We start from the raw sequence: 16,999 nt of genomic DNA, 5'->3' as shown, positions 1-16,999 counted from the left end.
AGACACACCTGCTGGGCTGAATAATGGATAGGGGCCGCAACAGAAACTGAGACTCATTGTCTCCAAGGTAGCCAACTAAAGGCATCACCTGATCTGGCCAGGTAAATAATAGGCCCGCCTGAGCAGAAACCAAACAATCAGTCAGGCTTTAACTGAGGAGATTATACAGCTGTCAGTGGGAGAGACTTAACCCAAACAAAAAGATTTAATCGTTTTTCTAAAATTTGACCATTTTTAAACAAGGAGAAGACCTTTTAAGTGTTTTTCCTCAGTATTTTACCATCTTGTGTTATTTATCCTGGTAATTGTGTTAGATGAGTGATTTGTGAAGACTAGGTGACACCTTGTGGACGCTTTTGGACATTACAGATAAAAGATCTCTGAATTTATATAGAGATATGAATGCAGTTCGTCGATTATATACATGGTGTAGAGAAAATATGAAGAGAAACGAATGACAGAACTATTCCTTACCATTATTAAAGGAAAAGACAAAGAAAAGACAAAAGAAAATAGTTGTTTGTTAAAACTAAATATAGTAACAACGTTTTTTTCTACATTACATTTTCTAACAAAAAAATGCAGCTTCTTTTAAAATGTATTTTGTTTTCACAACACAGATATTCATATATATTTCATAATTTGTGTATTTTTATTTTATGTATTTGTTTCCACAACACAAAGTCATAATTTGTGTATTTATTTTAAGTACACTACCGTTTAAAAGTTTAGGATCATTTCACTAAAATTTTCATGATCTTAAAAATCATTTGATCTTACAAATCATTTAATCTAAAGCCATTTTTTATATATTTAAAAAGTTTTTGTGGACAAAAAAATCCAATTTTTTTTGTAAGAAAAATGTTTTGAAATGGGTTAGTTGGAATAAAGGATGAGAAAAGGCAGCCAATAAGAACTCAGCATAGATGGGATTACATCACATTATTGTTTTAATGCATTTGTGTTAATCTACAATCTAGAAAAAAATATTAAAAAGGAAGGAATAAATGATCCTATGCCTTTTGACCAGTAATGCTATATTTGTACCCATACAATTTGTCTGTCAAATTCTTTGACATTATTGTAATGTTTTTTTTAACAATTAAATCTATTTTATACAATAGTTCAAAGAAATCAATGTTACATTTAGGAAATCGATTTTAATGTGATTATACAGTCTATAGAAGATTATTATGAATGAAAATTGAATAATATTCTTCATTCTCAAATGGCTTCATGTCTTATTCTGCCATTTAGATAACTGCAAGGGAAAAAAGAAAAAGCAGCTGTTACTGTAATTTCACAGCAGTTCTTTTTAAAGTATATGGATTTGATATACATTAATCTAATGAATGTAGAGACAGACATTTTTCTGGTGGTATGCCCATAGCAGCTGTACTCACAGGATTGGAACAGTACTCATGTAGCTAATGCCACTGGAGAGGAGAAAGCAGAATCCAGCGAACCAGCTGAGAGTCAGCGGGTAGATGGAGGTGAAGAAGACATTAGACAAAAGTTCAGTCACAGCCAGAACCAACTGGAGGAGCCCGAAAACTCGCCCTGAGACACATTGAATAATTCTTCTTTTTATAAAGAATAAAACAGCATGTTATGCTGTGGATGCTGGTACTCATACTAATCAAGACTCATTTGGTCAACCAGCTTCCCAGAAGACCTCAATGGTTCACCAGCTATAAACAACACCAAACTGAACAAGAGAACTATGACTATTAAATATATCATGCACTGTGCATGAGTTAAATGTTAATGCTTTCTTTAAGTTTATCTTTATATATAGTTTAGATATTACCATATTGTTGGGGATGCAGGTTCTTGGACAGCATTGCTCGCAGTGTTGGCATGGGAACGCAGGCAAACATCATAATTCCTCTGGCTGTTTTAAACAACACATCTTTATGCAGAAACATGCTAGAATGCATAACACAATTTCAATTTTTGGTTAAGTTTTTTCAGTTTGAATCAGTGTGCCAAAAGTCAGGTTTTCTTATTCTTAAGTGTATTACCATACATAACCATCTCACTTCTATCAACCAACATGTGCAATATTACTTACATAGTCATGGAATCGTTCAATATTATTTATTTACTTTTACCTCTTTTATATAATGTGTATGTTGTTTTAATTAGAATGTCTTAATATTGTGCAAATCTTTTGTGACTAAAGTGAACTAAGAGAAAAACACAAGAATAATGTTCTTGTGACAATGACAATTATTAATAAAAATCTATTAATTAATTTATTTAATTTTAATATTTTTTTATTTCATTTTTTACTTTACTATACTTTACTTTATAATTTTATTTATTATTAAGGTGGAATTTGTAAAAGTATGACACCTGGAATTGGACAAAAATGCACGAAGATCAGATAGGAAATTCAAAATAAATATCTTCATCTATTTTATTGTATTTTATTGTATTTTTATTTTTTTTAATTACTATGTGATTTCTCATTACAGCAAATTTCAGTGACACCTGCTGGTTTGGACATGTAATACATGTTGTTTAAAAAAATGCTTTTAGTACCTTTAAAGGCCCTCTAATGACCTTAATATTGTGTTAACTCTAGTCAGACCGTTGTATAATATCATTTTTTTGTTTGTGTATTATCTTTTAATATATTTTCAGGTGTACTTACCCAAGAAGTAGACCCAACTTTCAATGGCAAATCCCATAATAGCCATCCCAGCGCAGTTAGATACAATGCCCACAAGAGTGAGAGCTGTGTCTCCTAACACATTAAACAGAATCAGGACTCCTAGAAAGCTACTGAGGTACATGGCACTGGTGGCAGCCCTGCCGTATCCTGCCCACACTGAGTTCCAGCTCAGAGGAGGCTTCAACACGTACAGCTGAAGAACGTTTTCTGCCCCAATCATGCCCACCATGAAAACCATCATAGCAACCATCAGTATCCCTACAGAGATCTTGTCCATCCTGTTCACACTCTCAGATTCTGGTAACAACGGCTCACTCTCAGATTCAGAACATCTCACGTCAGATAGAAGAAACACGGAGTACAGCAGTGCCACCACACTAACCAGAATTGCTATAGATAGGAGAACCGAAGGTCCTATCTGATAGAGATATCCAGACAGGAGACCTCCCACGACCCCTGCAACTCCAAAACAAAAGTCCACGATGTTTAGTTTAAGAGTGCGCTTGCCTTTCTCCGAGCTCAGGGCTGCCAGAGCAGCCACCCCGGCCCAGAACATCGGCCCACCCCCACTTAGACCGTGCAACAAGGAACCCAAATACAGAAACTCTAAAGGAACCTCACTGTACATGAAGATGAGAAGCATAAACATGCCCAAAACAGAACCCATCTGAGAGGCCACCACAAAGACTTTAGGTCCGTGATGGTCAGCGATACGGCTCAGAGGAATGATGGACAGCAGAGCTGCCACAGAGGACACTACACTCTGAATAAGAAGGAAGCGTGAGGATAACGTCTGTGCTCGATCACTATCTCCAGCAGTTGTCTTCAGAGAGTGGTTGTATATAGTCTGTGTGAGAGCCATCTCGAAGAAAGAGGTTCCCAGTTTATTGATGACCACCACTGGTTCCACCAAAGTCATAATGATGCCCATTTGATTGGCAGACACAGAACTTCTGTCTTGAGAATGTGCTTGATATAACCTTAAACACAAATGGTAAATAAGATTATATGTTATTACATACTGTACATCTTTTGGCTTGACACTATTCCTTTTTTGCAGTTTCATGATAAGTTGTGGTGTATTGATCTCTATAATTATTGTATTTCATACAAAATTCACTACAGAAAAATAATCACTTCCTCAAAAAACTACACTTTCTCAATCATTTTAGTTACATGAAAATACAGACTAAATGTTCATGTCTTACCAATATAAGAGAGACTTGTGTTAGCTTAGAATCTTTCTGTTATTTCAACATTTAAATTGAAATTATAATAGTTTAAATAAAATATGTCTAATACACACGTACATAATATAATATACAGATTTGTTGGAAAAAAAGTATGAAAAACCCTCTACACATACCCACAGGATGTTATCCACAAATGGATTTTAAATCAAAGTAAATGTATGAAAAGCCTCACCTGGACTGAACTAAATTTGAAACATGATAAGATGTGCGATTAAAATGAAAGTGATTTTAAAGGAGACTTGTTTCTGCTTGTAAATGCTTCCACATGCAGTTTACCATGAGATGAATGATGAGACCGCTTTTTCATAAATGTAACATTTAAAAATCTTCTTTGTCCTCCGAATTCCCATTTAAGGGTGCTGGGTCCCTAGATGTCATACAACATTGCTTTCTCAATTCTCTTTCTACATAAAGTTTTATAAACTTTAACAACACAGTACAATATGTTTCTTTTCTTTAAATAGTGAGACGGCTTAACTGAAATGTAGCAACAGCATGAATTGTTGGTTATGGCAGTATCTGTCGCCCAATTTGGATGTCCACTCCGCTTATTGTCCAGCTGCTTTGTTAGAAGTGACACAGTGCCATCTGCAGCTGGGTTGACTAAAGATGAGGAGGACATACAGATCGAAGTAAAATAGACTGTATCATTTAATTTACTTTTACTTACATTTACATTTTAAGGTTGATATGTGTTATGTGTGATGATTTTTCTTTGGGGGAACACAAAGGATCCACTCTATACAAGTGGGCATTATGCTGATAGAGTTTGAGAACCATTAGCTGTGAGATATGACTTAGATCACATGAGTGCAGTTTCAGTGATGCCCAGCATGTGGAAGGTGGACTGCAGGATCTGGTGGTTTACTATGTTTAAAGACAGCAGAGGAGGAAAATAATAAGGACAGATAACAGTGTTGAATCTTGCCTGCCGGAGACAGCGTGGTGTAATATTATGTTTTTATATAAAGTGTATGTTACAAAAAAGACAAAAGAACTACAGTACATCAAATACAGAACATAAACTGTTTGATCCTTAATACTTAATATAGATCCTTATATATAAACGAAAGAATTGCATTCATAATTCCCTTTAATATAGCTAGTTTAATTAATATTTTTATAAAAATGATAACAAAAAAGTATTTGAGTAATTTATTTATTATGGTTTGTACATGAAAATAATTTATAATGTTTTGAATATGTCCTGCTGGCCAGTCAGCAAAGAGACACATCCAGATGACAAGTTTGATGCCGCGTCGCCATGGAAACTTAAACATATTGATCCCATTAAAAGCTCACTGCACGGAAACAGCTTATACATTTTTAACTATGCGTGAAAAGGTTAAACAAATTGTTTGTTTACAGAAGCAGACAAATCAAATAACATGATTAGCATTCAGTTTAGCCTACCTGTTCATAACAAGCATCATATAATAACAGCGACATTCTCTAGAGGGCGCTGTTGTGCTGTGGCGTAAAGACAATGTACAGGTTTCTCTTCAGCATTGGACACATGAAGAACATCAAAATAACATTAAGTACAACTTTTTTTCAATAAATATTGCACAAATGTAATCCTTAGACTGACTGCGTCATTGTGTGAGATATTAGTTGGTTTAGGATGTTGGGGGATGAGATAGCTTGCCACAATAATATTTTCAGAGGAAAGACATTTGTATTGCACATACTCTGCTGCTTAAAAACATATCTGATCAAAATATGCAAGCTTTCTTTTAGGGAAAAAATCTAATATATATATATATATATATTATCTTAATTAAAATCATAGTGTCCACAATCATTAATATACTAGAATCAAATCTTTTGTAGTATTAATTTCATTCTACATAATCTTAATATAGATTGTAATGTTTACTATTTCAATTTCCTATAAACAATAGAGCAAAAGAAAACTATTCATATTTCGTGTTTATCATCAACATTACATAGAATGTTAGATGAACAGACTTCCGTGTTGTGACTTCCAGGTCCAGACTTTGCTTTGGATTTATTCCTGATATAAAAATCAGGTTGACCTGGGGTCGGGTTGAAGGTCAGTAACTTTATCAGCAGATTGATGTTTTATTGTCTCACATGATAAAGTCGCCTTAATAAAAAGTTTTGTTTAATATTCTTCATGGGGATTAAGAAATGTTAGTACTTGGCAAGGAAAAGTATGAAGAAAGTGTTCACAGAAGCTAATTTCATACAATTCACCCCAATCACATGCTTTCTACACCTACACCTACTACCTCCACGGCAGTCGTCTCTGAAAAACCATATAAACTATGAGTGGCACTAAAGAACGTAGTGCCTGTAAATGCAATCAGGAATTCAACCGGTATCACATATTCCTCATGTGTCGTTGTCTCGTCTTGGTGCTGATATTTTATGCCTCCTGGTTGGCGTACATGCCAGCCTCCCACTGCAGGGCTCGCTGGTTTTTATGCCTTGTTACACGGGTGGCTTCTACAACCTGTGGAGAAACAACAGTTACACCGCAGGATCAAACTTAATCTATTTCAAATCCAGTAGAGCCTGCAAAACATAGATAACTTCAATATATCACCTCATTATTAATGTCATCAATGGGTTGTATCCCAGCGTACTGTGAGACAATGAGAAAAGAGTATGTTTGAAAAAAATCAATTTCTAGTCCTACCCATTGCCTTACAACAAGAGAAACAATGTCTTGGAAAATTCCTGGAATGTTTTTTTAAGATTATTATCATCTAGTGCTAAAGGCTAATGCTAGTGCTAGTTCACACGGTCCAGACAAATACATTATTTTTGTATTTATTGGCCAGTGTGAAGACATAGGCCACATCCACACGAAGCCAGAGCTTTCCCTATCTGATTTTGTTTCGTTTTCATTCCGTAAAAACACTGTGTCGTCTCTAGAAATATCAGCGTACACACGAAACCACAAAAGCGACTCGATACAATGTGGTATTTATTCCAAATCAGTATGTAGCGCTGTAATTTTGTCAAAGAGATATATTAAAAATGAAGAGGAAGACTTGGAGCATGTGCATTAACCTTACACGTTGGGGTGATAACAACATCGTTTCAGAAAATATAGCTGTTCACACGAAAACGCAAGGGTGTCATTTCAGATTGATCCACTCTTGGACCCGGTTTCATAAAATGGTGGTTCAGTCTCCCAAAACACATAATTGGTGTGGACGAAATGCCGATACGACACAACATTTTTACATACAGCTGAACACATCACAGTGTGGGTACAAGATGTGTCTCACATGTAAAAATCTTTTTACGGCAGTGTGAACCAACTTTTGATTTCAAACTACTTTCTAAAACATACGAGGTAAAGTATGAAAGGGATCACTCACAGCACTTTCTTCCATATGCAGTTTGACCCGTCTGTCTTTAAAATCTTTCAGCAGGGTTTCAGTCAGACCTTTCTGAGAGAGTGGCGAGGACACGTCAGCTTGCAGGCTGGAGGGCTTTATTGGAGTTACCCTTGAAACAGTAGGGGACACAGGGTTGGTGCTGCCCCACGGCTGGGGTGACATCATGGACACAGATGGCAATCTTGAACTGAGCCGTGGTGAGGGCAACAGTGGACCTTTATCTGGAGAGAAATAAAACTAGCTTAAAATCCAGTCAGCTACTTCAAGGAGTCAAACAACTTGTTCTTCCTATGTTCCCTACTTTTCAGAAGTATGTTTACATACTTTACACTACGCAGACCTTCGCAAACTTTACATGAACTTTCGTATGTCTAAATATTCTTCACTGATAAGCATGCTGTGACCTATTTTTGTGTGTTATCAGTTCATAAAATACTGATACTAGATTACTAACAGGAATTATATAAAATCAGACAATCTGTACATTTGGTAACACAGAGGCAGTCTTTACTGTGAAACGTGTGTGCACATCTATGAAGTAAATTATTAATCATTCATCAGTCAAGCATAATGTTATGCCATGGTTAAAGTTCAGAAACTAATTCAGTTGGCAATTCATTCTCATTCCATGGTGCTGCTGACACCCATAAACATTTAGCACACAAGTTAATCAATTATGTGTGGATATGAGCTATGATAAGCATTTGTCAAAAACCACTTGCCCCTTCATAAGGACAATATAGGATATATGTCTTCTGTTCCTGTTATTTTAAAGTGTCATTAAACTGAATAGTTTTACCTTGTATTGATAATCTGGAAAAAGGGGTATCCTGACTCCAAGAATAATGATCCACTTCAATCAAGTCATTTTGTGAAGTTTTTGGTGAGAATACCATATCCTCACCACTGATTGGTGGGTAGGTAGGTTCAGTTGAAGTTAGTTCTAGATTCTTGGCATTCTTGGAGTTGTCCGTGTCTCTGTTTGTTGAAAAGGACTGGGTACTAGACTCTCTCAGTTCCTGAAGCTCCTTTTCTCGCTTCAGGTCCTGTTCGATTTCTTCCCGGATGCTGTCTGGTGCATTTATCAATTGAGGGCTCCAGGTGCTACGTTCAAGATGAGATCTCCAAGTTGGGATGTACCCGCTGTATTTTGTGGGTTCTTGTTGAGTATTTAGAGAGGATAATCTGTTCTTCCATGGCATGCTGGTCCCGTTCTCAGCTATCCAGAAAGGTTCTGTCTTTGTTTTGAGAGTACTTGATTGGGTCTCAAAAATGTTATCTTTATAAAGCCTTACTTTAGAAGAGATATTTTCCACAGGACATTCTATAATCTGTGCTTTTCCATCTCTGTATTCGAATCCTTTGCTCTCAGTGTAGTTTCTCTGAATTGTAGATTCATCTGGATGTCGATGGGGGCAGCAAGGTGACAGAACTTCCTCCGAGTCGGACAGGTGACTTTTCTTCTCATGTGCAGGATCCTCCACAGAAGACATCCTTTCCTCATTTTCTGGAGTCTCTCTGGGTTTTGTCCTCAAAGATGTGATTGCACCTTTATCTGGATGTGACTCATATGCCTTGCTCTTCTCTTTGACTTCAGCCTGCTCTTGGTTATAAAGACTTGAAAGCCTGTTTTGGCTATGTTGCCATTTCTCAACCTCAAACCCTCTCTGAATGAGGAAGCTCACCCTGTTTGTATCTTTGGCTTTCGTAGGCCTAATCTGTGGAGACAAGTACGTCCGAATTGGCTTAGTCCTGATCTCCACCATCTCTGAACTGTCCGCACGCAAGATCCCCCTTGATCGGCGTAGGTTCTCTTCCCGTTCTTGGTTGACTCTGATCTCCCTTTCGATTGGAGTCTCCCCTGCATTGTGCATTGAAAGGTTACTCGCTATTTCTGAAACGAAAGTATCATTTGAAATGTGTCCATCACTAAAGAAACCGGCACTTCGGTCTTCGAGCACAGAGTCAACCTCGTCTCTGGCACTACTTTGAACTTTCTCTTCTGGGTCCTCAGTCAAACTCACAGTCTTATTTTTTGTCTCTAGTTGTGTACTCATTTGGATATGGTTCTCTCGAAGGCTGTTCTCTTGGCTCACTTGCTTTGATGGGAAGATGCTGGCATTTGGGGAGAGAGTCCTTTCTCTAAATTTGGCGGAGTAAGGGTGCTGTTTGGGACTCTGCGAAAGGGGTTTTTGCTTCGACTCTTCCATCATTAGAAACTGCCGCCGTGCAGCATTAAAATCTATTTGCATATCGTCAATAGAGCCAGGCTCCACCTTGACCTCTTCAGCCTTTGAATTTACAGCGGAGTAGCGCAGACTAAATCCATCCACAAGTCTTTGGGGAGTGTTACTGAGATCCAGATTTTCCAAGGAACTCCATTGTTTTTTAAGGACAGGGTTTTTCCTAGGTGCCTGGTTCCGGATGATCTCCATTCGATCTGGATTTGCCTCTACTTCATTCCCTTTAGAGAAACCCTCAAGATGATAAGGTTTGTCATTGTTACTTTCTTCAAACAGTCTCCCAGGTCTCCTTTCCTCCATGTACGTCTGAAGCCTGAAGGAGCTTTTCTCCTTCAAAGTATTCAGTTTAGCCTGCCTCTCCGGAGAAAGCATGTAGGCCTCATTCATCTCTGCCTCTGGGCTTGCCAGGTCCTCTACAAAAGAATAAAACCCAACACGTGAGCCGTTGCTGCTTGGGGTTCCAGGGCTGCTGGGATTGCTGGGTCTCCAATCCTCATTGTCACTTCCTTCTTCAGACACAGCTACCTGCTGAGCAGCTGCCTGGAGCACCACGTCTGGTGTGTTCTCCTCACTCTTGTATGAAACCATCACAGTGGGCTGCATGCCAGTTACTGATACGCTTTCAAAGCTGAACTTTAGAGAGTCAGTGTCCTGTATGCTGCTCCACGGGTCTGGTGATTGTATTCCGCCAGTAGGACTCACTATGGAGTGGAAATCTGTCTGCTCTAACTTTGAGTAGAAGGGTTTTATCACCCAGCGTTTTGGTGTGCTGGTCATGGAGACTGTGGGGGGTGGATTGTTGTGGGCAGGCTTAGGAAGAGGTGTCAGAGGAGAATGGATCACAGGGTGCTCCTCTTCTGAGGGATGTGTGCGTGCACCACACGGGCTGTCTTTCAAAATTGATGACTGCCTCTGTATAAGAAAAAAAAAAAAACATAGCAGAAGGTCAGCTGAGCTTTAAAGCTACTTTGCAATTGGGAACAATGCTTGAAATGTGTACTGTACTTTAAAGGTATTTTACATTTTTAATAAGTAATGCTGTCTTAAACGGATAGTTCACTTAAAAAAAGAAATCTGTAATTTCTTCACCTGCATGCCATTCAAACATACATGTACACGAATCATTAGAAGATCAAAGAAGATATTTTAAGAAATGTCTCAGTGGTGTTGTCAACGGGGGACATTGTTGTTTTGTAACCAACATTCATCAAAACATCCCTGTTTTGTGTTCTGCAGATGAGGCAGAGGAAAAGTTTGAAAATTTCACATTTGGGTAAACTCTTATGGCATATAGTAAACCTCTTAAGTAAAAGTCTCTTAAAATAGCCAAATGTGTACCACTACAAGTACAAGTCAATTATATTCCTACTTGTAAACAAAACTTTGTTTACTTTGCTTTTTGTTGGCTTTCAAGACAAAATGTTTTAAGCTGGAATGACCAGAGATCATATTATAATTCTGTTTCATCCTTTTTTTTTGTTTAATTCAGACTAAACTTAAAACAATTCACATTTATGAATACAGTATTTACATATGTTAAAAGACCTTGCTTACCTGCTAAATGAAAAAAACATTGTCATCACACGGAAAAACTTGGTGAAACCACCAAATACTGCATCAAAACAATAGATAAGACTGTCTTGCCCGTTCAAAAAAGCTTACGTAGTTGTAAGGGAGTTTTGCTCATATACTGACTGTCAGTGGGTGTCCATGTGTGACAGGGTGAACTGTGAACCCCTGATAAACTCAAAGCAGGACAGTTTCCTGGAAACCACAGCTCTCCTGTTGCTGATTGGCTCAGACTGTTTAAGGGGTGTCCCTAAAAAACTACTATAGCTTACTAAATTATGACATGTGAAAAGCATGGAACAACACTTGTGTAGAAGGGAATATCTAGTGCTAACTTGAATTTTAAATGACACCCACAAGATTTATGGCTATTTTAAAACTTGATTTTGTTATTCTAAAACGTGAAACAGTCTTTAATAGCAGAACAGCAGTGTTTGGATAAATGCTCAAAATTACACAGTTTGTTGAAATACATTTCTTTTTTTCTGTCTATCTATCATTTACTTCCTTGCTGACAGATGTAACAGATTTTCTAAACAAATATCATAAGTTTTATAGCCAGCTTGATCAACCTTTAGCCTGTAGTGACAATAAAAGTATTCAGGTGGAAACTTCCTTGTTATAAAAAAATCATTCTGATTTAAGCATATACACTATTAGATTTTGTGATTTTACATTTCCCAAAAGCCAAATTTTCTCAATTTGATCAGTTTTAACTATTGAAGAACTAGAGAACAGAAGCACAAATACTGTACATTTCAATACCTACTGTTCTTTCAGATAGTTTCAACATTAACCAAATCACTTTTCAGCACGTAATATATCTAAACTGTTCCACAGATATTTTTTTAAGTCCATTGTTAATAGCCTGCATCATATATTTATTCAAACAATCACATACATCAGCTATTTATTCCACATAACTGAGCGCTAAAGAATATGACCAAACACTCACCCTCAGACAGTAGTGAAGTTAAATTCTGTAGTGTCACATGCATCTGAGGGCGCCTCTGTTTTCACTGCCAAACTTTACAGACAAAGTTCAGATAATATCACGTATGCCTGAATAGACACGCCCCATACCCATGATGGACAGTGTGTAAAAGACAGATAGATTGAGGCTAAAATTAAAACATTTGACACAGCCACACATACTATTAAATCCTTTGGTCAAGGAAGAATCGGGACATGCAACATTAATTTTAAAGCTAATTTCTGAACAATCTGTGAAAAATCAAAATGAAAGAGATTTTATATGGGCCTGAATAAACGCAAAGTGGTGTATTAGGTGTATCTGTGTAGCTTCAGTTATAGTAAAACAATGGATCGTGAATTCCACCCAATGCTACAATGCAATTCATAGGGTCACAGATATGCTGTGGTCAATGGTCTACTTTTCCCAAAGGAATGTAATGTGAAGAATGTCACTAGGAATGATAATATAAATCAAGGTAAAATATACCCCACTCCAGCCTTAATGGACAGGTATCCATAATACCACAAACGTTCACATAAGTGAGGATAACAACAGCAGTGAACTTTGAATTAAAGTTTAAGTTTCACATGTGTGGTGTGATCTGAGCTGTGCAATGAGCATGACACCAATTCATCACATTCCTGAGTTTATAGCCACGCCACCACAAGCCTTGTGAACATCATCCAGAGTAACTGTTTAACAGATCACTTTTATAACTGTGATTGTCTATTCACCTTTGTTAACATAAAGCGTTTTGGGGGATTTTAAAGAAACCAATCCTGACACCTAGTGGACACAAACCAAGAACCAAGACAAGAGGTTTCAGTAAGGCGGTGTTTGGTTTAAACTGAGACTCAATGAGACCATGGTTCTTGTCCAGTCTTAATGTTTATACATTTATTTATCTTTTTTTATTATTTTTAAATCAAGCTGATAATTACTAAAGATACACTTTAAAGAAATTAAATCCACTTGCTTGAAAAATCTGATGGGGATTTTTGAATGGCTAATGATGTTTTTAACCCGTCAAACTCTGCTGAATTGTATGTTTGATGTAATGATAATATATCAGTATATATTAGGGCTGTCAAACAATTAATCGCGATTAATTGCATCCAGAATAAATGTTTGTGTTTGCATAATATATGTATATGTAATTTTATATGTATAAACTCAAAAACATAAACATACAGGTATATATATTTAGGAACTATTAATGTGAAGCCTATTTATTTATATTTACCAATAATTGAAATTATATATTAACGTTTATTCATATTTGTATACAATATTTTTCTTAAATACTTGCATGTACTGTATGTGTGTTTATAAACACAAAATTAATATGCACAGTACACAGACATATATAAACACAAACTATTTTGGATGCAATTAATCAGAATTTATTTGCTTGAGAAACCTAGTATATATGCATGTCTTGGTCTTATGTACGTAAGGAAACAAAATGAAACTGAACTAAACAAAACTGAAATGACATACATTTTATGTTGCCAAAAAGCAGGCCAATTAAGTTTTTTGATAGCTGTCACATACAAACACATGTAATTGTACAGCATGTGACAGGTAAACCTACCTTAGAATTATGTTCCATGCTGTTACACAGCACCTGCCAGGGAGGAGTGTATCTGAACATGCCTGTCCTGTATGCGTCAGTTTAGGGTTTTCCTGCAATACAACCCGAGTTTCACACCATGCAATTAACTCAATCCCCGCTGATGAGTCCAATCTGAAGAAGTTTTAAAATACGATAGAACTACATCAGCACAATGGAAGCACTTGGTCAGATAATATGATAATGATTAAATACACTATCACACAATTCTTCCATCGCTGTCATAATTGGACTTACCTCATTCTCTGGAGATCCACAGAAGATTGTGTCTAACACTGATGTAGCATGCAGAGAAACCCTGGGGCCAGCTCACCCCAGCAGTACTGCTACAGGTGTCCGCCTGTTTCAGACAACATCAGCCAGACCTGACACAAGTCCTCACCCACCACCCATAAAGCCTGTGTTGTGAGCTCAATTGCTCTGCAAAGCCCCACCTCCAATAGCTTCAACATGGCTGCGTGTTTGTGCCACCTATACAGTTCACAGCCACAACATGTGGTCCAAGAGGTATCAGCTCAAAAGAAAAGGCCCAAAGTGTACATGGCGTAACCTGGCCAATGTTTGGTTCTAGCGAGTTTCACTGCATGCAAGCCTATGTAAGTGTGTGTGTTTGTGAGTGTGCTGAGGGCAGGGGTATCAGCATGGAATCCTGCTACCATCAGCAACCCCAGAACAAAAGCTGAGAATATCCCTCTACTATCCTATAATACACCTCATAGTTGTTCTGTAGCCTGGTCATGTAGTCCTCGACAATGGTAGTGACAATACCACGGTTCTTTCAGATTAGTTCTGTGTTGCAGCTATGGTGTTCCTCAGGGTTTAGTAATAGGTCCATAACACTTGTAGTGTTCTGATGTATGCACAGATCTTAAGAAGCACGTTATAAAGAAGACAAGACAGACAGCGGTTTCCATAAAGCACATCACATTTTAATGTCTCGTTCCAACACTTTCTACATCTGTCAGGCTGGTAAAAAAGCAGACCTTCACAACACACAGACAACAGTGGCAGTAAGAGCACACACACACATCATCAGAAGAACCAATGGAAGAGGGCATTTGAGACGGGCAGCGATAGACCTCGTCCAGGCTGCCAACGTCAGGTTGGATGTTCTTACATTGTCCTCTGCTCCACTTTGCCTTGAAATCTACCATTACAGCAGCTTGTCACCAAGGGTTTGGGGTTCAAGCTCAGGGACGTTACCTTACATGGAAATGGATATGTATATATGCGAATTATGTACCTATAAAAGCATGCATCTATACAAAAGAGAAAAGCCAGACCTATGGCTGGACAACAAGGCATTCAGGGGGGAAACATCAGAACTGGAATGTTAGTACTGAAAGACAACAGGATGTGAAGTAAAAGTGAGAGACAAACACGAGACTCACAGTGAAGCAAAAACAGGGCATTCATGGAAGAATAGCTGTTCTGGGGCCAGTGCATAACAGCTTTCATAGTTGTTTGATTGACCAGCAAGGGAAACGAAAGCTGTTTTTTATTCAGCTGGACCATGTGTCAATCTCACAGATGCTGTTATGATGAACACATGTGTATGTTGATTTGTGTCTGTGTGTTTGTGTATGCAAGAACATAATAGGATCTGGACTCTGGATACCAGCCGTAACACAGATATCCATTCTTAGACCAGTTTAATAGATTACATGACTATGATTGAGATTTAATACATATTAACAGAAAATCGATCATAAGCACACAGACACACAAACATTTACACACACTCCATCTAGCACATCTTTACGCCAACTGATGGCGCCACCGAACAAGCACTATAATTGAATTCTCCTAAAGTTAGTTAAAATGATAATTTGAGAATGAATTGATGAACCAAAAAAGATGTAACGTTCATCAACACACCCTCAAATATAATGTAATGTACAATGCTGCTTGCATTTCCATCTGTTACAGGAAACATTAAGCCAAAAATAAAACGCAACACCAGATTTCATTAGCATCACATTAAACCAGAATGCAGTCAATCATACATAGCTACCACAAGAATACATGTTCGTTCCTACCAAACGTAGGAAAATATTGAACGATTAGACATCATAGCTACTTAAAGGGCCTTTTCAAACTTTTGCCAGAAGAAAATATCTTCAAAGTGGGCGAAAAAGGATGAAACTCTTATACTTAAAACCATAAAACCTAATAAATTCTCAGTCTCCATATTTTCAGCAACTTCTCAATGCCGAAACAGCCGAGGAAGAGCAGATATTGTCTTTCCATTCTGCTATGCTTGCTGTGTAGGAAGTGAGACAGCTTTGCTTATTCGGGCAATAGTTTACATGCATGAGAGCTCTTGCATAGGATTGGCTGCAGCAGTCTGGTGATGTCACTCGTTAGGAATGAGCTGTCAATCACCTGGCATGAAAGAGGACTGATGGGGACTGGCATGCAATCTACAAATCCCACCCGCGACACATCGAGTGCATGGTTGGATAAAGCAATCCAAAAATAAAGATGAGATGTAACTATGAGATGACTAAAAACAACCCAATGCAAGTTCATATCATTCCGAAGTTCAAAAATGACTGGGAGAACTTTTCAACTCTTCATAGCGACTTTTAACAAGAGCACTTAAGGTGGGATTAATACGGTATATGATAACAAGAGTTTTTAGACACACAGGTACGTTTACAAAAGGTTGCGTAGCTCTTTTCTGGACCAGTTTGACAGAAGGATCATATATAACAGCAAAGCTTGTTCACATATCCTTAGCTCACCTGGCCTGTATTTCAATATGAAAGAGTGCAATCTATTAGACTGATGTGAGAACGAAGATGAGGAACGAAGGCTTTCCTCTTGAAAGGAAGAAGTAGGGTCTTTATGACTGGATGCTTGTGTGAGTGTGTGTGTTCGGGTTGTGTAGATAAAAAAGGAACATTTAGAGGAATTCTGGATAGCAGACAGACCTTGGATTTAAAGTGAAAGCTCACCAAAAAAAAAAAATTCTGTCATTATTTAATCTCTCTCAGATTGTTTCAAACCTGTATACATTTCTTTGTTCTAATGAACACAAAGGAAGATATTTGGAAGAATGTCATTATCCAAACAAATCTCATCCCCCATTTAATGCCATAGTAGGAAAAATAAATACTATGGGAGTCAATGGGGGATGAGATCTGACATTCTTCTAAATATCTTACCAAATGTGTATAGCAGAACAAAGAGATTTTTAGAAGTTAGGAACAATTGAGAGTGATTCAATAATGACATAATTTTTGGGTGAACTGTCCCTGTAATG

The 16,999-nt window shown here is 37.5% G+C and overlaps 2 protein-coding genes across 5 annotated transcripts; both read right to left on the bottom strand.

Moving 5' to 3' along the window:
- Positions 1-1,140: 1,140 nt before the first annotated feature.
- si:ch211-262i1.4 (thymic stromal cotransporter homolog) lies at positions 1,141-3,654 on the bottom strand. Its single transcript, XM_056735293.1, has 4 exons — positions 2,660-3,654; positions 1,811-1,894; positions 1,404-1,560; positions 1,141-1,261 (listed from the first exon to the last, which is right to left on the bottom strand). Exons 1-4 carry the CDS (start codon positions 3,609-3,611, stop codon positions 1,225-1,227), a joined length of 1,230 nt encoding a protein of 409 aa, XP_056591271.1. The 5' UTR covers positions 3,612-3,654; the 3' UTR covers positions 1,141-1,224.
- Positions 3,655-5,074: 1,420 nt separating this feature from the next.
- misp (mitotic spindle positioning) lies at positions 5,075-13,815 on the bottom strand. 4 transcript variants are annotated; one of them, XM_056735484.1, is made up of 5 exons: positions 13,693-13,815; positions 8,110-10,465; positions 7,290-7,531; positions 6,506-6,544; positions 5,075-6,412 (listed from the first exon to the last, which is right to left on the bottom strand). In XM_056735484.1, exons 1-5 carry the CDS (start codon positions 13,750-13,752, stop codon positions 6,326-6,328), a joined length of 2,784 nt encoding a protein of 927 aa, XP_056591462.1. In that variant the 5' UTR covers positions 13,753-13,815; the 3' UTR covers positions 5,075-6,325. The 4 variants fall into 4 exon arrangements, with proteins under 4 accessions (XP_056591462.1, XP_056591465.1, XP_056591464.1 ...); XM_056735487.1 differs by lacking the exon at positions 13,693-13,815 and adding an exon at positions 12,078-12,131; XM_056735486.1 differs by lacking the exon at positions 13,693-13,815 and adding an exon at positions 11,108-11,285.
- Positions 13,816-16,999: the final 3,184 nt, after the last annotated feature.

This window comes from Triplophysa dalaica, chromosome 21, assembly GCF_015846415.1.
Source record: "Triplophysa dalaica isolate WHDGS20190420 chromosome 21, ASM1584641v1, whole genome shotgun sequence".
NCBI classification, from domain to species: Eukaryota; Metazoa; Chordata; class Actinopteri; order Cypriniformes; family Nemacheilidae; genus Triplophysa; species Triplophysa dalaica.
The sequence above is the reverse complement of the archived record's forward strand: the minus strand, read 5'-3'. Positions and strand labels throughout refer to the sequence as shown.